At 41.8% G+C, this 25,824-nt stretch overlaps 1 protein-coding gene across 1 annotated transcript in view; it reads left to right on the top strand.

Annotated features, from left to right (window-relative positions):
* The window catches only part of AK7 (adenylate kinase 7), a 225,742-nt gene that overhangs the window by 92,117 nt on the left and 107,801 nt on the right, over positions 1 to 25,824 (top strand). Inside the window, exons 6-7 of the mRNA XM_069208273.1 lie at positions 16,362 to 16,445; positions 21,751 to 21,839. Coding sequence (XP_069064374.1) covers positions 16,362 to 16,445; positions 21,751 to 21,839 — 173 coding nt within the window. The remainder of the gene's footprint in view (positions 1 to 16,361; positions 16,446 to 21,750; positions 21,840 to 25,824) is intronic.

Below are 25,824 nucleotides of genomic sequence, written 5' to 3'. Positions count from 1 at the left end.
AACAACTTAATAAAAGGGCGGCCATTTCAGGACCCAGTGTCACAGACCATAATAACAACAGATGCATCAATGACAGGTTGAGGAGCTCATCATACCAACCTAACCATACAAGGGCAATGGAACTCAACGCAATTAACTTATCACATAAATCATTTAGAATTATTAGCTGTGTTCTTGGCCCTCCAAGCATTTCAACCTCAGATCACACACAAAACAGTCTTAATAAAAACAGACTGTTAGAAATGGGGTCTTTGGTTGGCAAATTATCCTGTGCCCACCCTCTGGTAGCTTAGCACTGAGCAGTCAGGCTTAACTTAGAAGGCAATGTGTAAAGTATTTGTGCATTAAATCATGCAATAATGCAGTATAGCACCACAAAAATACACCACACAGTGTTTAGAAAAATATATAATATTTATCTGGTAAGATGCAGGTTAGAACGTTTAAAATGCAATAAGTATATGTTAAGATATCACTGTAAAAGGGATATAAAGTGTCTTTAGTCTTTTAAAAGCAATAAATGTCTATGTCAAGCACAAAGTACCTGGTTTGCGTTAAAAATCTCTGCAAAGAACCGCAGAGGAGGAGTTGCATGAAAACAAAGGGGTATGCGTCGATTTCTCAGGCCGCACACGGTGATGCGTCATTTAGTTTTCACGCAGGGACGGCTGTGCGTTGATTTCTGGCACTCGTCATGGATCCTCTTTGGGTTGCGGGGTTTTTGGATGCCCCCGGGATGATGCGTGGTTTTCCTGCACTGACAGGACGAAGTCACAGGGGCTGCGTTGATCCAGTGGGCGTTGCGTGGAACTTTCTACCGCACGACAGGCGCTGCATCAATTCCTCTCTGGAAGTCGGGCTGCATCATTCCGGCTCAGCTGTGCATCGATATAGTGGGCCGTGAGTCAAATTTCCGTTCTCTACGCTGACGCTGCGTCAATCTTCTTTTGCGAAGTAGGCCTGAGTCATTCCGGTTCGGCATGTGGTGAAGTTTTCACCATGGTGCAGGCTGTGCGTCGTTTCTGGCAGGCTGTGCATCTATTTTTGCCGCACAAGGAATTCTTCTTGCAGAGATGAAGTCTTTTTGGTCCTGAGACTTCAGGGAACAGGAGTCAAGCTCTAGCCAAGCCCTTGGAGAGAACTTCTCACCACAGCCAGAGATCAGCAAGGCAGCAGGGCAACAGCAAGGCAGCAGTCCTTCAAAGAAAGCAGACAAATAAGTCTTTTGGGCAGCCAGGCTGGTCTTCTTGGTAGGATGCAGGTTCTGGTTCAGGTTCTCTTCTCTAGGAAGTGTCTTGTCAGGTAGAGTGTCTACCTCAGAAGTGTTTAAGTTGATAGGGTCAGAGACCCTGTTTAAATACTCAAATGTGCCTTTGAAGTGGGGGGAGACTTCAAAGAGTGGCTTAGAAGTGCACAAGGTCCCCTTTCAGTTCCATCCTGTCTGCCAGGGTCCCAGTAGGGGGTGTGGCAGTCCTTTGTGTGAGGGCAGGCTACTGTCCTTTGACATGTAAGTGTCAAGCCCTCCACCCTCCCAGTCCAGGAAGACCCATTCAAAATGCAGGTGTATGCAAGTGAGGCTGAGTATCCTGTGTTTGGGGTGTGTCTGAGTGAATGCACAAGGGAGCTGTAAACTAAACCCAGCCAGACGTGAATTGGAAGGCACAGAAGGATTTAAGTGGAGAGAAATGTCCACTTTCTAAAAGTAGCATTTCTAAAATAGTAATATAAAATCCAACTTCAGCATTAAGCAGGATTTTGTATCACCATTCTGGCCATACTAAATATGACCTGGCTACTCCTTTCAGATCAGGATCTACCATTCAAACAGTATATGAGGGTAGCCCTAATGCTATCCTATGAAAGGAGCAGGCCTCACAGTGGTGTAAAAACGAATTTAGGAGTTTTACACAACCAGGACATATAGAACAGACCTGTCCTGCCTTTTACCTACATAGCACCCTGCCCTATGGGCTACCTAGAGCCTACCTTAAGGGTGACTTATATGTAGAAAAAGGGAGGTTTAAGGCTTGGCAAGTACTTTTAAATGCCAAGTCGAAGTGGCAGTGAAACTGTACACACAGGCACTGCAGAGGCAGGCCTGAGACATGGTTAGGGGGCTACTTATGTTTGTGGCACAACCAATGCTGTAGCTCACTAGTAGCATTTAATTTACAGGCCCTGGGTATATGTAGTGCACTTGACTAGGGACTCACAAGTAAATTAAATAAGCCAATTGGGTATGAGCCAATGTCACCATGTTTTAAGGAGAGAGCATATTCACTCTAGCACTGGTTAGCGGTGGTACAGTGTCCAGAGTCCTAAAGCCAGCAAAAAATGAGGTCAGAAAAAGAGAAGAAGGAAGGCAAAAACTTTGGGGGTGACCCTGCAGAAAGGCCATTTCCAACACAGACAATATGACAACAGTGTACTATCTGAAAAAACAAGGGGGAACACATTCATCCCAATTGTCCCTTCTAGCCCAAACAATATGGAAATGGGCAATTCACAATCAGGTTTACTTGCTAGCGGAATACATCCCAGGGATACACAACCAGTTAGCAGACCTACTAACCAGGATGCAGCAACAAATACACGAGTGGGAAATTCACTCACAGGTACCTCAAAAGTACTTTCAAATGTGGGGAACTGCAGACAAGCGAAAATGCAAAATGCCAATACTTCACATCCAGACATCCACACCCTCTGGCCAAGGGCAATACTCTATGGAACAACTGGTCAGGGATATTTGCTTACGCTTTTCCCCCCTCTCCCGTTAATTCCATTTCTCGGCAACAAAATGTGTCACACCTCTCTCACCATGATACTCATAGCTCCCACATGGGCACACCAACACTGGTACACAACACTTCTGGATCTGTCAGTGGTGCCACATCACAAACGTCCAAACAGACCAGATCTGCTAACACAGAACAAAGGTCAAATCAGGAATCCCAATCCCACTGTACTCAGCTTAGCGATTTTGCTCCTGAGGTCCTAGAGTTTGGATATTTACACTTTCCATTAGAGTGTATGGAGGTTCTAAAACAAGCACGCAATCCAACAACCAAACAATGCTATGCAAACAAATGAAAACGGTTTGTTTACTACTGCCAACCTAAAAATATAGATCCACTTAAGGCAACAATACAAGATATTGTGTGTTACTAGCATTATTTACAAAAAGAAAGCTTTTTCCTCTATTAAAATTCACCTCACAGCTATATCAGCATACCTACAAACCATAGAACATACTTCTCTCTTTAATGTTCCTGTCATAAAATCCTTTATGGAAGGACGTAAACATATTATTCCACCCACAACTCCACAAGTTCCTGCATGGAATCTCAATATTGTACTCACAAGACTAATGGGACCACCATTCGAGCCCATGCATTCATGTGATATTCAATTTCTCACTTGGAAAGTTGCTTTCTTAGTAGCAATTACTTCATTAAGAAGAGTGAGTGAAATACAACCATTTACTCTAGAGCAGTGGTCTCCAAACTTTTTAATGCCGCGCCCCCCCAGTTAAAAAATAAAAATCATTGGGTCCCCTTAGAATTTTTTTACAATTGTTTTATAAACATGGTAATGTTTAAATATGTCTAGGCCTATTTAAGCATTGCAGTTAATTACTGTTACCTTTTTAAAAGTGCAATAACATGCTTCTGCTTAAAACAAAGGCATGTTTTCTATATAATGCTTCTTTTGGCCAGTGTCTGGTGCCCCCCCCAGGTTCACTTGAGGCCCTCCTAGGGGAGACCGCCCCCCAGTTTGAAGACCTCTGCTCTAGAGGAATCATTGTTCCAAGTACACAAACACATTTTTACCAAAAGTAGTTTTACCTTTGCACATTAATCAGTCAGTGGAATTGCCAGTCTTCCTTCCACAGCCAGACTCAACTGCTGAAAGAGTTCTACACACCCTTGACTTTAAAAGAACTCTAATGTACTACTTTGATAGAACAAAAGATTTTAGGAAAACTAACTAAAGTGGACTGTTTGCTCTGACTTGGCAGGAGCAGTCAAAGCTTCCAACAAATGGGAGCAAGCAGCTATGTCGCAGGAGTGGGCACCCTAGAACATAAGAGGAGCCGGCCCCGGGGGGTGGCGGTCCCCCGGGCCATTAATGGCTCCATGAGGGAGGCCACGTGGCCCCCCTCCAGCGTTGCCTTTGCCCTGGGGAGGTGGTCATCCCCGGGAACAGGGGTCCAAAACTGACCCCCTATCTTATTTAAATTTAGCCCCACGGAGCTACCGGTCCCTGGGGCTGCAAGGGACTGGGCCCCCCACATTTAATTAGATGTTACCCCCAGAGACGCGGTGGTTCCTGTTGGTTTCGATATATATTCTGAGTCTGGGAGCTGGCAGTCCCCGCAGCTGCGGGGGGGCGGGCAGGTGACACCACCTGGGACTGCGGGAGGGAGGCCCCCCCACATCTAATTAGGTGTTAGCCCTGGGGAGGTGGTGGTCCCCAGGGCCCCGCATTCACAATTTCAATGTTCCCACGACCTGGCCCACGCAGGGCTTCCTTTAAACAAGCGCGGGAGCCCACACGTGTTTTTTGGGTTTTTTTTTTCAGTGGATCCACGTTGACTCCTGCCAAAAAGTTTCTAAAAATGCTTTTTTGCCCAGAGGTGGTCCCTCTCGGATCCCAGCGCCAGAGCTAAGCGGTCAGGGTGTACCTACCCTGGCCCCTTTTCGTTTTTTTTCATTTTTGTTTTTGGGGACTCAGCTGAAGTGGAGTTCCAACATGCTTCCCAACACTGCCTTGTGTTGTCAGTCAATCAGATCTCAGCACGAGATTGGGAGGGTTCGCTTGGACTTCGCATCTCTATAAATACTAATTTGTAGTTTGTTTAATTTCTCAAAAACTACTAAAAGTATTTACACCAAATAACAAAAAGGTTGCTTTTTTCTGCCAAATTTGGAGTAATTGCATCCACTGGTTTGGGCCCCTGTTTTTCTCTGTCCCTACTTGACAGGTCACCCCAAAACTTTGTAGACGTTCTATTGTTTTGGAAACGTTTGTGAAGATTCATCAAAAGGCGCCAAAGTTATTAGCAGAAGAAAAAAACACTTTTTCTACAGAAACTAGCTTCTAACTATAACTACTCACTGGCAACTGCCCCTAGGATATATATATATATATATATATATATATATATATATATATATATATATATATATATATATATATATATATAAAATAATCTTCAACAGATGGAACGATAACCATCTGACGGCTGCACCATTCCCGTTAGTTAAATCCCGACCATTAGAACAAAGTCGTGTTCAACAATGGCGAATTAAATTCATTGAATTTATTTCTTGTAAAGGTTTCACAGAGTCCTGAAATGAAATGTCAACGCGTTTCGGCAGAACGCCTTCTACTGGACAAATCCGGCCAACAAGCTGGCACCATATATATACAAGTTAAAATCCATCATTTGTTTTCATAGCATTCTAGTGTGATCTACTACAGCGGCCATCTTAACACATGCAAAAACCTAAATTTTGACTCTACAATCTTTACATGAATTGCTTTCGATGGTTTAGACATAGACACATCCTATATGCCACATATATTTCCCAAATACATAATACATATCATTAATTAGATCTAGTAAAGATCATTGATTAAATATTGTAAGCATAAAATTGTGTGTTAAAACATAATTTAAACCAGTGTCATCAACACTGATCAGCATCCATCGCTCTAATTAATCAAATATTTATAGAATATATTTTCCAGTATGGGTTTTTGTATATAAATAAATATAAATATTTCAAATATTAAAATTATTATAAATATTACAAAATGCTATAAAATGTTTATAAATAGTTAGTAATAAGAGGTTAGTTAGTACATATGAACCAATCAGCAAAATAGCTATTATCCTACGATTAAGTGCAGAAATGACACCCAGTATGGTTATGATTCACAATAAATAAAATCTTATTCATTATTAAATTAAACATTTTAAACCAATTCTATAATGTCAATATATCTCATATACATAACTAATTATAATATGAAGCTAGACCCCATTGGAATTTGATCTTTTATGTTGTTTATCACTTCAATGTCAACCTATGCTTTATCCCCTATGTGTGATCAGTAAGTTCATTAACCCGAAAATATACCTTATTATATCATGCTATATTACATGGTTTAATCTGTATTGTAGGTTTCCTAATCTATGCATGTATTCAAAATAGAATTGAAAAGAGGCCACCGATTGAAGTGCAAAGTGCTAATAGAATAAAGATATTAAAAATATTTCTATTTTCAATAAGGTGCCTATAACTGGTGCAAAATAGTGATAAAAAAATCATAATAGAAGATTCGTATATATATATATATATATACATATCATCACTCTTCTATAGATATTGGATTCTAAGGAAAAATAAGTTCTAAGAAAATATGAAAAATACATAGATTTTTCTGAAAAATTCATTAAACATCAGTTGGAGACAAATGTGTATTCTCAAAATATCTGCAGAATCACTCATGGCAATTATACTATTAAAGTCACCCCTTGTAAATGGCAGTTGTAAAGATAATGTTGTATCCACAGTTATATACGTACAAAGTTTCACAATACTCTAGATCTCTCTACCAATATTGGATGAGAACAATAAACATTCAATATTTTATCTAAGATGGACATATAGTTCAGCATCAAGATTATGCCCCCAAGGCGATTCAGAACCTAATAATAGGATCATCTTCGATTCCTTTTGTCTAAGCTCCAATGTTCTGTCACCGGCTCTGGGATTGTTTTTAATGGATTTGATGCCATAAAATTATAATGTGCTGGAATCCCCTTTGTGTATATCCCACAAATGTTTGGCCAAGGGATATGTTCTATCTTGATTTTTAATGGCTCTAAAATGTTGTAAAAATCTGACTTTTATCTTGTGGATAGTGCTGCCAATGTATTTTTTGTGGCATCCACATTCAACAACATAAACCACAAATTCCGTGTTGCACGTAATGCGATCCTTGATATCACAATAACGACCATCAAAAGTTTGATATCTTTGCATGTTTTATGCATACTTGCAAGCCTTACAATGGCCACATTTCCAGAATCCCAAACTTTTTTTGCTCAACCAGGATGTACTTGCTTTCATAGAGAAAAAACACTAGTTAAATGATCCCCTAGTGAGCGAGCCTTACGGAAAGTTATGGACGGATGTGGACCAATACTATCCCTGATAATGGGATCATTCTGTAAGATGTGCCAATTTTTTTTAAGTATGGTTTTCAATGAATCATGTTGTTGATTATATTGCAAAAATATTCTAGGAGATGATTGTTTCAGCTCACTGTTAGTTGATGTATTATTGAAGAGTAACTCGTCTCTTCTTTTGTTTTTGACTCTATTCTGTGCATCCACCAAAATTTTAAGAGGATAACCTCTATTTAAAAATCTTTTCATCATGGTCCTGACTACCAAATCATATCTACTCTCATCTGAACATATTCTACGAGCCCGCAGAAACTGGCTATATGGTATACTCCATTTTGGCGCTGTGGGATGCCCACTATTGGCATGTAGTATAGAGTTACATGCCGTGGGTTTGCGATATATGGTGGTCTCTAGATGATCATTCCTCACTTCTAATAAGACATCTAAAAATTCAATAGTCTCTCTGCTAAAAGTGGCTTCCAAATGGATGTTAAATTGGTTATTGTTTAGTATGTTTCCAACAATAATTGATCAGTGCCATCCCAAATGATAAACAGACCATCTATATAACGCACCCACAGTACGACTCTATCCATATAGATGCTGTTATTTTCAGACCATGCAACCTCCTTTTCCCACCAGCCCATGTATAAGTAGCCGTACGTGGGAGCAAAAGACGCCCCCATAGCCGTCCCTTGCTTTTGTAAAAAACAATAATTATCAAAAAGAAACAGGTTATGGGTTAGGCAGAATTGTAGCATGGATAAAAGCATATTAGTGTGCTCAAAAAATTCAATAGGTCGTGTTTCTAGAAAATATCTACATGCTTGTAACCCATATTGATGTTTGATAGAGGTATACAAGGAGGCCACATCCATGGTGACCATTAGATAATCTTTGTGCCATGGAATATTATGTATCTTAGCCAGAAAGTCATTAGTGTCACGTCAATATGATGGTAATTCAGTAACAAAGGTGCACAGAAACAGGTCTAGATATCGCGAGGTATTTTCAAGCAATGACTGATTCATGCTGACTATAGGTCTGCCTGGAGGATGTGACTTGTTCTTATGGATTTTAGGCAGAAAGTAAATACATGGAATTTTGGGCTGGTCAATCTTTAAATATATAAACTCCTCATAGTCCATAAGTTGTTTAGTGTACCACTCATTAAGCATCCCATGATATGTCACTTGATATTGGATTATAGGGTTGATCCGCAACTTGTCATAATGATCTGTATTCATCAATTGTCGGTAAGCTTCTTTGGTATAATCACATGTGTCCATGATAACGATGTTACCGCCCTTATCAGAGGGCTTCATGATGATGACGTGTTGGATCTCAGTATATTTAAATCTTTCCAGTCTTGTTGAGTAAAGTTAGATATATTTGTTGTTTTCAATGGACCTTTAGTGCGGAATTTATCAATGTCGCTAATTACTAGCTCATGGAATATATCAATCAAATTTCCACTAGGTAGTGGAGGATTAAATCTGCTCGACAATTTCAAATGACTGTTGTTGTGAAGATTGGTGACAAATCCCATCTCATTAAGTGTGGAAGTGTTGGTGTTAATATCATCATTTGTCAAGCGTCCAAGTTTATTGCTCTCATTAGCTAAATTGTTAATGGCCATCAATTGTGAACTATCCGCAATATTAAATCCTGAGACTGGAGCCCTTCTGTTCACATTGTCTACAAATAGATTTTTATCATTGTTAGAGAAATGTGTAATTAAACGTAATTTGTGAACAAATTTGTAGAGTTCAATTCGGGTACCAACATAGTCCCATTGGACATTCGGACAGAAGCTTAATCCTAGATCAAGTATGCGTATTTGGTTATCTGTAAATGTACTGTGAGAGATATTTACAACAGTACTCGAGTGATTCAGACTATTAGCGAGTTGGGGGTTCAATTCTATTTCTATTGTTGATTGCTTCTTCTTCTTACCCCGCCTCGTCTTCCGCTTCCTCAGCCACGTCTGCGATTTTGACCTGGGGTGGCGTGACCATTTGCATAAGACACATTTCCCCCTGAAAATACAATTTGTTTTGTGGTGCCTCTTCTGCAGAGGACCCTATCTCTGAGCTGTCATCAGCAGATATATGATGTGTCGCAACCTCTGCTCCACTCTTGGACACATCTTTTGTTCTTGCAATGTCATATTTCCGAGCAAACGTGTAAATTCTTCCATGCTCCATAAATATATACATCCAAGAAAAAAATTACTCAAACATATGATCTTACCAAAGAACAAAAATATGTTTCTACTACAACATTTCAGCTTCTGCCTTCCTCAGGTAGTATAAGATGGTTTGCTCTGCAGCCACTGAGCAAACCATCTTATACTACCTGAGGAAGGCGGAAGCTGAAACGTTGTAGTAGAAATATATTTTTGTTCTTTGGTGAGATCATCTGTTTGAGTCACTTCTTTCTTGGATATTACATTTTCTTGTGACTCATTGCATCCTTGGGATCCAGATTTTTGCCCTAGCTGGCTGTTGGTTTTATATATATATATATATATATATATATATATATATATATATATATATACACACATATACAAACACACTCATGCACACACACACATACACCCACATGTATACTCACTCTCAATTATGCCCCAGTCTTAAATACCCAGTGTATCTGTCAAGAAGTGATAAGGGCAGTCAGGCAATTTTAAATAGGGCAGTGTTTACTATGCTCAAGTCGTCACTGTATCTCACCCTGAGTCTCGATGGCAACACAGCAAAGCCTCCAAAGCACCACTTCCTCCTCTCATTAGCTGATTGGCTGAACCTCCAGACAGACAGCTAGTGAAAAAAGACAAACTCTGGAAGAGAGAGAATGTGAAATAGCAAAATTGATGTCTGTGAGTATCCCAGCCTTCACCACTTCTTATCTCTTCGGGTCCATGCTTCCCCCAACCTGATCCCAGCACTCATGGCCTATCAAACCCTGAACTTTAGGCTTCAGCCCTTAACTCACTCCATAAATGTGCCAAATCTCCCCAGAATCTAGCATGTGGAGAGGTGCCAGCTGAAGATAGCCATCTCTGGGATGTACTAGCAGGTCATGGTTTGGCATCATGGTCTGAAGCTCTTTACTACTGTTGTCACCTGCACCATAGAGCCAGGAGGGATCCATCATAGAGCCACTAAGACAGGAATCAGCATCACCACAGTGCCTTTAAGTGAGATAGAATGTCTGTGTGCATGTTTGAGCAAATAATTGCACATGTATTTGTGAGTGTTTATGTATGACTGTGTGTGTGTGTGAGAGTAAGCGTGTACTTGTGTGTGTGCTTTTGTGTTTGCCTGCAGTGGCTGCCTGGTGCTGAAGACTGATGGTTTTAAGGTGAATCTGCCTTGTGTGGCCCCTGGCATATCCCTGCATAACAGGAAACCATGCTTGGTATAGAGGGTCCTTTCTGACAATGTTCTAGCTATTCCTGGCATAATGACAGCACATACTAGGCTTATTTGGGGATTTTTCTACCCCGCTTTGGATATCACTATTATTTATAGTGGTGCATCTTTGACATATTGTGAGCATTCTGAACAACTTCCTTTTACTTCCTGACTTAGTAGTGCCACATCTTTAACTTCTGAACATTTTGTACAATAATTTGATTACAACTGGTATAAAAGAGGCCCATCCTTGACGTTTTGTCATTATCCTTGACCACATTTGGCTACTTCTGTCATAAGTGTAGCCCTTCTTTCACCTGTGAGCATTCTTATGTTTATTTGGTTTTCTTTTCATAAACAACATAGTGGGCTGCAACCGCGCAGCCGGAAAAGTAATAAAAAGTGGATTTCAAATGCAGCAGCTCAGTTTATATTCACGTAATGAAATTTTCAACAACACATTAGTTACAGTAGCGAACATCGCTGCTGTCACATATGTCAAGACCCAGTCTCATCATCACATGTGAGCATTCTTGACAATATTCTGGCTACTTCTAGCATAGTAATGGCTCAATCCTAACATATTGGGGGCATTATTGATAACAGGCTGGCTACCGCTTGCATAATGCTATTGGAAATTGCTACAATATCATGAACATAAGTAATATTTTATAAGGATAAATCACCAAGTTAGAATTCTGTATGTACTGCTCTTCCAAAAGCTAAAAGGCTAGCGTCTGGCACAATTTCAGATTGACTCCTGCTGGAATAAGTCCTGCCCGCTTCTGATACAACTTGCTACCGTCTAGAATACTGTGAGTGAGAGCCCAGTTTTAGGAAAATTAAACATGCAAGGACACATACCAGAGACTTTAATGAGAATTCTCATGAGTCTCTGGAATAAAAATAATCTTACTTCAGCAAAACAACCTCTATTTCCCCCTGCACTTGAATCAGCCTCCAAAGTTCTCAATTCTCTGGTGATGTATCTGGACATTATGTAGGGATACTACTTGGGACATTCTTACCAATATGGACACCAAGGCGGTCATTCCAACCCTGGCGGTAAATGACCGCCGGGTTGGAGGACCGCGGGAGCACCGCCGACAGGCCGGCGGTGCTCCCAAGGGCATTCCGACCGCGGCGGTAAAGCCGCGGTCGGACCGGCAACACTGGCGGTCTCCCGCCAGTGTACCGCCGCCCTTTGGAATCCTCCAAGGCGGCGCAGCTAGCTGCGCCGCCGAGGGGATTCCGACCCCCCCTACCGCCATCCAGTTCCCGGCAGTCCACCTGCCGGGAACCGGATGGCGGTAGGGGGGGTCGCGGGGCCCCTGGGGGCCCCTGCAGTGCCCATGCCACTGGCATGGGCACTGCAGGGGCCCCCGTAAGAGGGCCCCTACAAGTATTTCACTGTCTGCTTGGCAGACAGTGAAATACGCGACGGGTGCAACAGCACCCGTCGCACCTTCCCACTCCGCCGGCTCGATTACGAGCCGGCATCCTCGTGGGAAGGGAGTTTTTCCCTGGGCTGGCGGGCGGTCTTTTGGCGACCGCCCGCCAGCCCAGGGAAAAACTTAGAATACCCTCCGCGGTCTTTCGACCGCGGAGCGGTATTTCGGAGGGGGGAAGTCTGGCGGGCGGCCTCCGCCGCCCGCCAGACTTGGAATGACCCCCTATGTCTCTAGCGTCAGCTAATACAGGCTCTAACTGTAGATCCTTCCTCTGTGAAATAAAGGGTCACACAACTCATGTAGAACAGTAGAACTCTCTGGCCTAGCCTGTTTCCCCCTTCTAAAACCAGAAAATTGACTGCTGAGGTTATCACCTAAAGAGTTGTGTTTAGAACTGAGACAGCTTGGAACCAAGCTACGCCCAACTGAAGAGCCCTAACCGGGGCAAAGCACTTATTGGGTTGCTTGTGTACCAAGTGAGAGAAGACCTAGCCTGCCATTTCGGTCTGGACTGTTCCTATTGGAGCAGGGCCAGGACTGATTTTCGTATGGTTGGGTCAAAGCTGAGGTGGCCTGGTGGGCAAAAGCCAGAGGGTTGGAATGCTACCCCTAGTGATTGCCAGGGGTTAAACAAATTGCAAGCATTCCTCCCATAACCTTTTGTGTGTTTGATGTGCCACCCTAAGTGGCAAGGGTATGCTCAGGTGTAGGTCCCATGCTCACTGTGCCACTGGAACCAAGGTATGCCTGACTGTGATAAGCCTTGGCAGAGTTTCTTTTTACCTAACAAAGTTATGACTTTGTGAGTGTTTACCACTGCTTTTTCTGACACTGTACCACACCCATGTTCGTACCCAAATCTTAAACGTACTAACATGAAAAATCAGACATAGTAGACGATTTTCCACTGCAGTGAGTATAGTTTAGCATTGGAAAGTGATAATTCTGTGACTCTGGATAATAGGTATGTAATAGGTATGCGCTCCCAAATCAAAATGTATATAGAAATAAATGTAATTTCAACCCCAAAAATACTTCTTAATCAGGCTCAAGGCAATTTCTGATTGGGTCAGAAAACAAAGGCTCAGCTGAATTAAAAAAGTAGAGTGTCTGTTTTTAGAACAGTATGGGATTAACAGTTTACTCTTAGATGTGTTCACTTTGCAAGGGAAAGTTGAAATGGTCTCATAATCAGCAATGCAATTTGCAAACTCAATCATTATTCGCAGCTCCATCGGCATGTCTGTTGTAGGATCTTTGATTGTAGTTCTGAAAGTTGCTCTGCATTCCTATACCGCAAACTTTAGTACATCTTGAGGTAGATGTGTGATTTATTCAATGTAAAAATGTACACGCTCACCTTCTTCACAGAATATGGCTAATACAAGGATTGTTGCCACTTTTAGACAAAGTACTGTTTTTCAGCGACCCGCCTCATCAATGAGGCTGCAGTCGCTGCCTGTAGAGGCACAGTTCCAATACAAGCTTTATTCGGTCATAAACCATCAAAGCATACAGCCATAATAATTACAAGAATAGATTATGTGAATAAAGCAGTTAAAATAGAATTCTAAAACAATAAAAATGCTTGATTCTCCAAGACCAAGCCCTAGAACATACATAATTAGCACCATTAATCAAACATGCATACATAAAAGATATATATTACTAGTTTTTTAAAAAGCAGGTACATATGTGCCATGCAGTCACAAGGAACTTGCTAACTGCGTGAACCAAAATAATTGAAGTATCACTCTTTAAAATCCTAAGGGCTATGACATATTGTCTAATGCCCAAATTCTGGCAAATTGGGCAAATCCACTTGCGTCGTGCGGAAGCTTAAGCTGTGCAAAAGAACAAAAAATGTTCAACCGACTCAGAGGCACCGCCGCAAGCTGGGCATAGGTTAGATACAGAAGATGCCCTCTAACTACTAGTAAAAGACATTAGCAGCAAGCACCCTTAACGAAAACAAACATACAAACTCTTGCCTAGGGAATCGGAAATGACATCTAAAAAAGGTTCAAACTGGGGGTACCATTTAAAATCAACAAATTGATTGGTCAGCCACCCATGAGTTGTACCAAGAAGATGATTATTCCTAACATAGGACCAATGGGCTAGCTTCAAGGATTGCCTCTGGGCCTTACTTAAATCCTTAAGATTCTCGCAATAGCTCCAAAGACCCAGAATATGGAGCCAATTTGACACATGCCTGAACCATGGAATAGAGACTACATTAGGTATTTTTAGAAGCTCAAGAAGTGAGTCCCTATACATAGTGAGCTCTGGAGTAGTCCAAATCCTAACCCAAAAAAGTAGCGGTCTTAGAGCTAACATGTCAGAAATACGATTAAATCCAAGATCCAAAAAGATGGGAGCCAAGGGGGTACTGCCTGGACACGCAAGTAGTGCACTGGTAAAAATATTTCACTCTCAGACAGTTTGTGAGATTTACAAAAGCCCCACACCTCAGTGCCATAGGCACCAGCATTTTGTGCTTTTGCCAAGTAAATCTTTATAGCCGGAGAGGCGGCTCTCGTATCGGTGCTTTTATGTAGGCACAAAATGGCACCTGATCCATGTTGGAGAAGACACATGCTTTTACTAATCTGGTCTTCCCAATGAAATTTATTGGAGATCCTAACACCCAAATAATCTATTGAACTAACTTTGTCCAAAGGAACACCTTCTACAGTGATAGTGCATCTTGTGGCTGGCCCCGAGCTGAACACCATCAATTTGGTTTTGTTGATATTCAGTTCCAACACACGATCTGCACAAAACACTGTAAACTTATTAACAAGAGTCTGGAGACCCATCAGAGTCTTGGAGAGGAGGAGGGAATCATCTGCGAAAAGCAATATAGTTTTTTTTTAGCATTTAGAGAAGGAGCATCATTCTGACAAAGAGACACAGCTTGAACCACCTCATTTATATATAGGGTAAATAGAGTTGGTGCCAAGACGCAGCCTTGGCGAACCCCCCGCTGGAGAGGGATATGATCTGTTCATTCTCCCTGGTTGCTCCATCTCACCTGAGCATATGTGCCCTCATGTAGGCATGTAGCCGTTGTAAGGGCTGAATTATATACCCTGGAGTGCCTATTTTGTATAGAACCTCCCACAGTTTCCCTCTAGGGAGCAAATCAAATGTGGACCAAAGGTCCACAAATACAACGTACAGGTTTTGTTTGGCAAGGGTTACGTATTTCCAATTTCCAACCGAAAGACTTGATCCACCGTACTTATTTTGGAACAAAAACACGCCTGTAGGGGAGAAATAACATGATTGGAATCAGCCCAGTCCAACAGCCTATCCAATAACTGTTTGGTAAACATTTTGGGGAGGTTATCAATAAGACTATTAGGTCTATAGTTAGCGGGAGAGCTCACTTCACCCTTCTTCTAAAGAGGTACTATTTTGGCCCCTTTCCAGGTACTGGGCATTGGCACCCCAGCTGCTATTACATGAGATATCATATTGATATAGCAAGAGTCAATTGCAGCAGTGATTTCCCTATAGAAGAAATCCATTGCCCTTTGCTAGTAGTGTCTTTGGCAGTCTCCAGGTATTGCTTTGACATGGTGGAACAACTTTGTGTAAATCAATAAGAAATGGTTCACATCACTGTTTCGTTTTTCTCCTCCTCATCCTATGGAAATCCCTCCATCAATAGAGATGCCAAGACCGATTAAACTTTTCCACGTTAAAACCAACAATCGTATGTTTTACTAACATTTAGCAGGTTTAAGTTTAGACCTTTTTGGTACAATAGAGCTATTTCATTCTGCCCCTTTTGCACAATATCAGCATTAAATATATTTATTTGTTTATTTAAGTTATTTACTTGCTTTCAAAGGCGTCATTATCATGTCAAAACATTATTTAAATTGAGATCTTGTGCATTTCTTTCTTTTTTCTAAAATATGTGTAGAGCTTAGTATGTTTATTTATAGTATCTGGACAAAATAAAAACTTACAGGAATATTGAATTGTCCTGCAACATTTTCTGAAAAATAGGTATTTAATTTTTTATTCTGTTACTTTGGTGGATATAAAAAGAAGGTATGTGAGTCCTTTTAGACTAAGATAATACATAAATTCTGTCTGTTCGAGCCTCATTCGGCCAAGCCCCCACATTCAATTCAATTTGTGGGTCCCCTAGTTTGAAAGGTAAGGTAGAAGATTACAATATCCTGTATGGAAAATTCTGAACAAAAGTATTTGTGCCATTCAATGTGTGGGCATTTTTAAAGTCTGTGAACTTTTACATGTTTTGGCTCACAGAACAAAAGCAAATTTTCGACATATGTAATTGCATCTGGACTACAGTATGGCGTAGAGGAAGGAATCCTGCACATCTTTTTCAAGGTAACTGCATTTTTTATAGAATGTATACGTGCAATGATTATTGTGTCCAGGGATTTGATATCAGTGATTAATTGTCAATGAAATGCTTTAGATAATTTTTATTTCATCTACTGGATGTTCATAACTGGTAAAATATACACTCTTTTGTTTAAAAACTGTAAGTCCATGTATATATTTCCCACCAAATGCATTACTAGTTTGAAATTAACAGATTTAAAATATATATTTTATTGGTTTTGTGAACAATACAAAACAAGATATCAGTGTCATACTTCCATAGCAATGACCCATAAACGGCGGTACTGTAAATGCCACATTAAGGAACCCCATATGCCTCAGTATCATCAGGGTAGGTCTCATAAAAAGAAGTACATCTCTGTTGAGGTGCCAGACATACAAGGGCAGCGCAACATTCTCACCAAATGGAATCATCTGAGGTAGCACACAATCAAGATGCAAGGTGATAGTATGTGATCCAGGGGTCCCATTTCAAGTGAAATTTGCGCGGGGAGCCCCTACTCATGTACAAGGCCCTCTCTGCTGCCATATACATGTCCATTCCTTTTCCTATTCGGTCAGGGTCGGGGTCTCTGAAGCTCCCCAATGTCTCACAATGTCTATTTTAGCTATTAGTAGGGCTAAGTTACAAAGTATAAGTCGTTTGTGGGGAGATCTATGTCTCCCGGGACTCCTAGCAGAATGTACCTGGGGTCTTCCGGTAAAACAGCATCAACTATATTCCCCAATTCAGGCAGCAGGAGTCTCCAATACAGGCTATTTTGTTTTTCCTAATGACCGAGCGGACAACAATCTCTGGAATGCACCTCTTAGTTCAAAGAAGACATTTATTATTATTTCACCACAAGGTTCCTAAAAGGAGATTAGCATGTTGAAAGCACACGTTTAAAAATAGTCACAGCAATGAAAGGAAAATATACCAAAATGATTCTCAACTGCAATGTACACAGCGATTATATGTATTTAGATTATAGGGCCTGCCAAGCAAGACGATGACCCTGTTCGACTGCGAGAAAGAGATTACCACCCTCACAAGAAAGATATCAGGCATCAGACATCAAGAATCCTGATTGAGGCCACTCTCACTGTCGCACTGGTGTTTTTATATCTTAAAAAACCAGAAGGAGCTTTCTGGAAAAAAACCCTCATTCAGCAATTCAAACATGCTAGCTAGTTTAGGTCCTGAAAATAACACCTTGGGGATGGGCCACAATCCCAAGATGTCAAATCAAAACAAGGCCGTTCCCTGCCGTCTGGCTACATCCTCATCAACAAAAGCCCTTGGTGAGAAAAAACACAAAAACAAGCACAGTTTACAATGTGGAAAAATACGAACAGATTTAACATGGCAGTGTCTAATGCTACAATAAAGTCAATAGGCAGCTAAACTGAATACAAAATGTAGTCTGCAACTGGTGAACACTAGACAGCTAATCCAGGTGCAGTGTGTTGAAATAGTCGCCACTACTGTCCTCTCATCTCAAACAGTCAGGAGAGGGTGCCCGCCCTATTGCGTGAAGTCGAACTCTGTCATAATAAATGCAATGCAGTATTTTTAATTTAATGAGGTGTAGATGGGACTTAATAGGCACCTCTCTGGGGAACATAAGGGCCTCCTCCCAGACCATGGCCCTCATTCCGACCGCCAGGGTGGCGAATGATGGAAGCACCGCCAACAGGCTGGCGGTGCTTCATACGTCATTCCGGTAAAGCCGCGGTCGCCCAGCCAGGTCCGGCGGTTTCCCGCCGGATTTCCCCCGGCTGGGAGAATCCTCCATGGTGGGGATTCTGACCCCCTTCCCGCCAGCCTGTTTCTGGCGGTTTTCACCGCCAGGAACAGGTTGGCGGGAACGGGTGTCCTGGGGGCCCCTGCACTGCCCATGCCACTGGCTGGGCAGTGCAGGGGCCCCCTAACAGGGCCCCAGTATGCTTTTCACTGTCTGCTTAGCAGACAGTGAAAAGCGCGACGGGTGCAACTGCACCCATCGCACACCTGCAACACCGCCGGCTCCATTCGGAGCCGGCTTCAGTGTTGCAGGCCTCTTTCCCGCTGGGCCGGCGGGCGCTATATTGGCTAGCGCCCGCCGGCCCAGCAGGAAAGTCAGAATGGCCCCAGCGGTCTTTCGACCGCGGAGCGGCCATATGGCGGTTCCCGCCAGGCGGGCTGCGACCGCCGCCCGCCGGGGTCGGAATGACCCCCTTTGTCTTCTAGCCACCCACTGTTGCCTCCCAGGTGGACTTCAGTTTGAGGTGGTTGTCAGGCATATTATTGTTAAGTGTTTTATATATGGTGGAGACCGCCTTTTCCAGTATTTCCCCCATCGGTAATTTGCCCTTCAAGGGTGAGTACTCTGGTATGTCAGTCGGAATCGCCTCCACCCTCCATGCATGTTGGAGTTGGAGATATTCAAAAGCGCTGCATAACACGGAGATGGTATTCTCACTGTAGGACAGGGAATGGCGCCAGGATCCCTTCAGACAGTAGACCTCCTACCCTCGAGATCTAGAAATTAAGGGAATTTTTAACCCTGTTCCTTTTTATATACGTATATAGAAGACAGTTGATAATCATCAGTGGTTGACCAGTTTACAGTGACATCAGTTGTTTGCCCATTAGCTTCAGGTCTCAAAAGCCCATGTGTCTCTGGCCAATTCAATCTCATATTAGCTACCCAGTAATCCAATCTACATCCAGCAAGGATATTCTACATAGTTTGTTTGGCTTTCCAGGCTTCTTACATAAACAGACTTTGCCACCCATGCCACAAAATGTTTGAAATCTGAAGACTTTTTATTTTGTTAGATATTTCAGGAAAATCAGGATTTGACAACCCAAGGGGCGATTAAAGTACAGTAAAAATGCATTCATATCTTAAGAAAAAAAATCTTCCATGAAACAATAATGTTTGATGTTATTACATATTTAACAAAGACTTTTGGCAATCCAAGGGGTGATCAAAGTAAAGTAAAGAATCATTTATACATTAAGAAAAAACATCTTTCATGAAACAGTAATGTTTGAGGTTACTGTATATTTAACAAAAATGAAAACACTGTCCATTAAACACTTGCTCTGTCTTACTACATCGGAAGTGTTTTCTTAGTTAAGTATAGTGCTATATACTATTCTCATCCTTTTTCCACCTGTATCGTGCCTGAAAAAGAGAGGGGCTGTATCATAAGAGTAATTTTCGCAAGCAAATCAATGACTGTAACGGAATAGCCCACCCAGTAGCACCCAGAGCAGTGACTAGTGTGCTCACTCATTTAAAACATGGCAATAGTAACTGATTTTAAAATGCCCATGTATTTTTCGGATCCCATTAAGCTGAAGCAAAGTAAAAAGTGTTTCTTTAGAATTCACATTTACCTGTTTCTGGGAGAAGAGACCCGACGATATATAAAACAGAGTTTCAATCATCCTTCCCTTCTTATACAGAAGGCATCATAAGGGCAATTGAGGCAATGGAGCTAGAGCTCTTTCCTGCAGTGAGGAAGAAATTCCTCATTATAACAGTGGCACATGACTCCCGCTCACAATGCATGCTCTGCCGATGTCCTAACAGCCGTATCCAGTGCATAGGTCGACTACTGGAAGACGCTGGCAAGGGCTGAGGTTCCTTCTGTATGAACGTATTGTAGAACAATGTGCAGACCTGTTCTCCTCAACATCCTACAAACCTTTTACATGCTCTAGATTTATATGCTTGGTTTCAAATGTTCTTTGACTTCAATTGAGGTAAATAGGTAGCAAATCCCAGTTCTTTCATAGGAACAACAAATGTGTTCTGTTAAGGGGTCTTGCAGTATCAACCCTGTGATGAGATATTTCACTATCATTAGCTCTTTAAAATGTTGGTTCTTACACACCCATTTGAGCTTTTTTGGAATATCTAACTATTCATATGAGAGGGGCAGGAGGTTGAAAACCCAGATCGGGAACTATTTGTTAGGTGGGTATTTATTTTAAACTTCACTCTCCTCTCCATTTTTAACAAGGCACACCCAACAATGCATGATATCTGTATAACAGACAGTTCATATAACCAAAGCAATTCAACAGGAAATTGGGAAGCAGTATTAATACCAATTGAGTACAATTGTCTATTGTGTTCAAATGCACAGGTGACCCATTTTAAGCTGTCTGCCCGTGTGCATGGGTAGCCATAATGCAATAGCTCTTGAAAAAGTTTAACAAAAAACAAGATGGTTGCCTTCGCATCTGCAAGTACGCACATGCACGGGCAGCCATCTTTGAATGGTTTTTGGTATAGTGTAGAATTCTAACTTTCTAAGCAAACCAGCATGGCAAAGGATGTAGCTTGGCAGCCCACACCAAATCTATTCACTTTGTCACTGTTTGTTTAGATTTGAATCACAGCTAATTTAGTGATTTTACACTTTGTATTGGAGATTGAATGTGTGAAAGTGACATTGAAATTGTTTTGCAAGACTAACTCAGTCTCTCCCATAATAATATCAGTAATATTCAAATGAGTGTGGTCTTCGAATAGAAACAATATCATGAAGGGCATGTAATTTCAGGAAATATTATTAGACTCCATAGTCATTTTAGAGACATCTCTCGAAGATTAAGGAACTCTGTTATGAGCCTTGGAACCTTGACTACGTAGAGGCTCTTGTCACCTGTACAGATTGATCCTATGTATCTCTGAGAAGTCATCTAGTGATCTTGGACAGCAAGTCAACATGATGCCACTGTACTACATCAAAAATGAAGATTAAACTAGATTTCTAGATTCAGTACATAATCCAAGGATGATATTGGTTACTGAAACGTCGACTATCACAGTCAGCTGTCATCTCCTAACTCTCCAAAATGAATGAAATAGGGGTGCAGTGTTGTATGTCCAAGGCGGACATCTGTGAACACGGTTTCTCAAAATATGGCGCCTTACAGAATCTCGAAATCATTTATTAAGGGTACTGTAGTTCCAAATCTTTCAATGGATAGTGTACAATTAACGGTCTCTTGTAGACTTCCATTGCTGTACATTTTCAAACACTGATCTACTCTAATGGCCTCTGACAAGCATTGGAGAACAATTTAACATTCCAACCTGTGTGCAACCGACAACAACCTCTTACCTCCCCAATACAATAGACTTTGATTACACTTAAGGCAAGTAGTAAAGAAGAGCAGAAATGTATTTTCATTCACTCACTATTGATACATCAGATGATTAATACATAGCATTTGCGTTTGACCTTGAACACATTTGACATTTAACCATGTTGATAACTCTTGTTCTTTCTTCTTTTATAGGAAGCCTGGCATGGTGAGGCTCCTGCATTACAGGTCTATGGAGATGGAACTAATGTACTTCCTCTTATTCATATTAATGATTTAGCAAGGTAAATACTTCTTTTCTAAATTGTAAGAACCTGTCATTTGTGTATGTGCATGTGTAATGAAATGCCTCTTTTTGACTGGTCACCAGCAAAGTTTTGGAATGATGCTGCTGACTTTTCAACACTGAGAGTGCACTAAGGCCTATTACCAGACCTCAGTGCCAGGGTCCTGACCTTAAAATGTGTATATCTCATAGGCTTATACTCAACTGGCAAAAACGACCTTAATTGTAAGCTCCTAGTATATGGTACAAAGGGCCTGTAAATTAGAGGGTCACCCCACGGATTGCAGCACTGTTTGTACTACCCTGGGTGTGACAAAAGTAAAACATGGCTCCCAGTCTGCCACTGCAGATTGGAAGGGCAGTTTTTAAATAAAGGGAGATGGTTTATAAAGTAGTTATGAACATGTCTTGAAATATTTAAAAACAATAAAAAATGCCCCATTTTTAACTGCATTAAATATATTCAACAGTTACTGTAATGTGCATATTGTACAGTGCAATATACGTGCATTGAAACTATTCGGAATGTTGCACATAAACAATGTGAAAACTTGTTAGCTGTGAATAAACATCTCGACTGTCAGATCAGGAGGCGCAAAACCTGCCATTGAGAGCAGAGGTGCCCCGGCAAGGAATGATTAACAATAATTAAAAACCCACAGAGGGCAAATTCATTTGCTTCAAATGTGAATGCCACCATCTAAAATTTAAGTCTAAATGTCCCTTCTTCAACACTGTGTGGCATTATTCATGTTTACTTTCACTTTACACACTCCGGCAGAAGCACATTTTAGCTCACGATTTATGACTCAATTACAATAACGATCTGGGTCGCTTTTCAAGGGGCTGAGAGATTCTGATCGGAGGTGCTCTCTAATCACCTGACTGCATGTGACACACTCGAGACAGTTTATTGCTAATAACTTATTGTCAATTAGCAATTTAAAGAAACAGAAGAATGGCGAATTTAATTGATTAGAATGTGAATGTCATCATCTACAATGCAGATTTTCCCTCTTCAAGACTGTGTGGCATTACTCGTGTTGACTGTCACTCTACACACCCCCGCAGGCAGGAATAACCATGAGTTTCCCCCCCAAAAACAGTAATTTATAGGGCTTTCAGTTGCCACAAGAAAGGGGTTCGGACAAATTCGAGCGAAAACGGCTTTTAGGCATTCATAGAAATAAAATCTCATTGCTTTCCAAGATTTCCAGCCTGCTTTAGTGGGACCACTGTTCCGGCTTCAGACCAGAGAGATGATGCTCTTGGGGTGCCTCGGTGGTCACTATTTCATTGTGTGATAGTGCGCCAAGTCATGCAGGAAACCGCCCCTTCTCTGTACCGGAAGTGTTGTTGGCCCCCACCCCTCGTACAGCTGACACCATAGGAGAAGCAGCCTTCCTGTAGAGGGATTCTTTCTGAAATGTGCACCACCCACCCACACACATGCAGGGTCCCAACTAAACTCACGACTTTGGAATTGGAGAACTAGTTTCCAGTCTCGGCTCAATATCCTGTGATTCGATTCTGGGCAATTTCATTTTTTTTTTTTTTTGCAGTTTTATGTAGTGTGAACTCGACCCGGAGGTAATGGAGTACTCTATATGAGCACCAGTCACATTACACAAGTGCACATTCATTTCTTTAGTCACAAGGGTTTAAGTGATTTACCCAGAATCACAGGATGTTGAGGCACTGCCAAGACCAGAACCTGGTTTCCCAGTTCCGAGGTCCACAGCTCTGGCCTTAACACTACATCCTCTCCTTGCACATATAAACAATTGTGACCTTGTGTAATATAAGTGGTGCTCATGTGAAGAGCTCCAGTACCGTCAGCTTCTGGACTAGTTTGCACAATATAAAAAAATACATACTGTGCTGCTTGAACATCACAAGACTGTGCTCAGCCACATGTAAATAATCCACAAAAGGTATAATAATTGGTTTGACCTCCCACTACCCTGCCAGAGGAACAACATCAGCCAATTGATTGCAAAGTACACAGTGCTTGGTGGGTCGGTTCACTGTATACAGCACTTGTCATTGTGCATACATCCTACTCTTCCCCCCCCCCCCCCCCCCCCCACCTGATCCCTCCAATAGCCTAGCTTGGGTGTTACCTTACGTCAGCCTAATACCTGGACACCCCAAATCTTGCATTTGCATTCTGCACCAAATTTAGACACAGCCAGTGCCTGTTTTAAATGCCCATGGGCTTTTTTTGTGCACTGAGACTTTAACTCGCTGCCTGCTTTGGGAGTAACCCCAGGTCTCTTTGCTCAGAATTACCATTGAGCACTTTTTGGCAGCACTGTATGTGGAAAAATACCTGAGAGGCTTAGGATGGCTTAAGCAATGCAGGGTATCAACATTATGTTCTGTTCACCTGGCACACACTTCTATCATTCTGATGCTGAGCACTGTAAATAGCATTGTTGTGAGAACCCTTTTAAAACCCGGGTTGGTCACCCCTGTTTTAACTTGGTTTTGCAGTTAATGTTTTAATTCACATTGTATTCATGTTAGCAGAGCTGCTCTTTGGCAATGGATTTTTACACATCTTATCAGTTTGCTTTTATTCCAGAAGATCAAAGAACACACTGTTCATGTAATCAGCTTTTGCACCACATATAATCAGTACTTCTTGTACAAGGCTATGGGACAAGGTACACAAAATGGTAACTAGTGTTGCCAGTCCAGGCGACAGCTTCTATCACCAAGACACACCATTACATCAGACCTGTATTCCCGATGCGGTATGGTTCGTTATGTAAACCATGCATTGACCCAAGGAGGGCAGAGGGCATTCTGGCCACAATAATCCTGGGACAGATGCTGGGTGATAGGTACTCAGCCCAGCTGCTGTTGATCTGCCAGCACCCTGAGGGGGTTGCCATCTACACAACAGTCTGAGTCATGATGTTCTATTCAGGTATGGGGGTAGGGCTAATCTCTTAGATCGGGACAGGTAGAGAGAGGGCTACAACCACTATGCTCTCAGAGATAGACATAGGGTTAGGTAAGAACTCCTAGAACCTCTAGAACGTCTAGAACCACATACATCATGATTGGACTGTTTATCTTTTTTACCCTGATCCTAATGCTGATTACCTTGTTTTGTTTTGTCTGCCTAATGTTCATAGCTCAGTCTTTATATGCTAGATAGATGTTAGACTGTGATTATTTCAATAAATGTATTGAAAACTTATCTCACATCTTTGTATCTCACTTTGTCGTGCATGAGTAACTGAGCAAAAGGTGTGTGATCTGTTTCCATGACTTCCCTGGGGATTTCTTCAGGTTGCCATAATCACCTTTTACCCCAGTGGGTAGGGAGGTTTGGGTTAGGCAGTGTGAGTCTGCCAGGAGTTAGGTTGACAGCCACTAAATGTGTGGCATGCACTCAGTCTTCCACACTTTACAGTGCTGCCACCCTAAACACGCAGTCATATTATCAAAGTAGGAACCACATAACAGCATGTTTTAATTGTTATGATGCTACTCAATACATACTGATACTGTCTGGTGGTGGAAGCAGGCAAGGCCAGGCCTCTGATCACTCCCTTCAAGGCCATGAACATGCTGCAGTGCTCCCTCTGATGCGGACAGAGGGACTGAGAAGCAAGCAAAAAATAACTTCTGTAACATCTCTTGTGATCACTGCCGTTACTGGTGCTGCGCATGAAGAAAATAAGGGACAGAAAATGGCCAACCACTGCATGGCTTCACAATAAAGCCATCCAATGATTAGCTATGTTCTGTGAATGTCTCACCTCTCCGCTGTCTCGTATGGAGGTGTCAGGATTAGAGGCCATTCACCAGTATCTCCTGTCCTGACCCAGTCCACACGCCGCTCCCTTGATGTTTCTATTTGCATAAATCATGAGAGCAGCAGCAGGACTGACTGGGGCAGGCAAACCTAGCACTCCTGAGGAGACCGGAGGAATGTGGCTGTGATCCTCACAGCTCACTAACATTGT

The sequence above is a fragment of the Pleurodeles waltl genome, chromosome 9, assembly GCF_031143425.1.
Source record: "Pleurodeles waltl isolate 20211129_DDA chromosome 9, aPleWal1.hap1.20221129, whole genome shotgun sequence".
Classification (NCBI taxonomy): domain Eukaryota; kingdom Metazoa; phylum Chordata; class Amphibia; order Caudata; family Salamandridae; genus Pleurodeles; species Pleurodeles waltl.
Note: the sequence above shows the minus strand (reverse complement) of the source record. Positions and strands in the feature narration are given on the sequence as shown.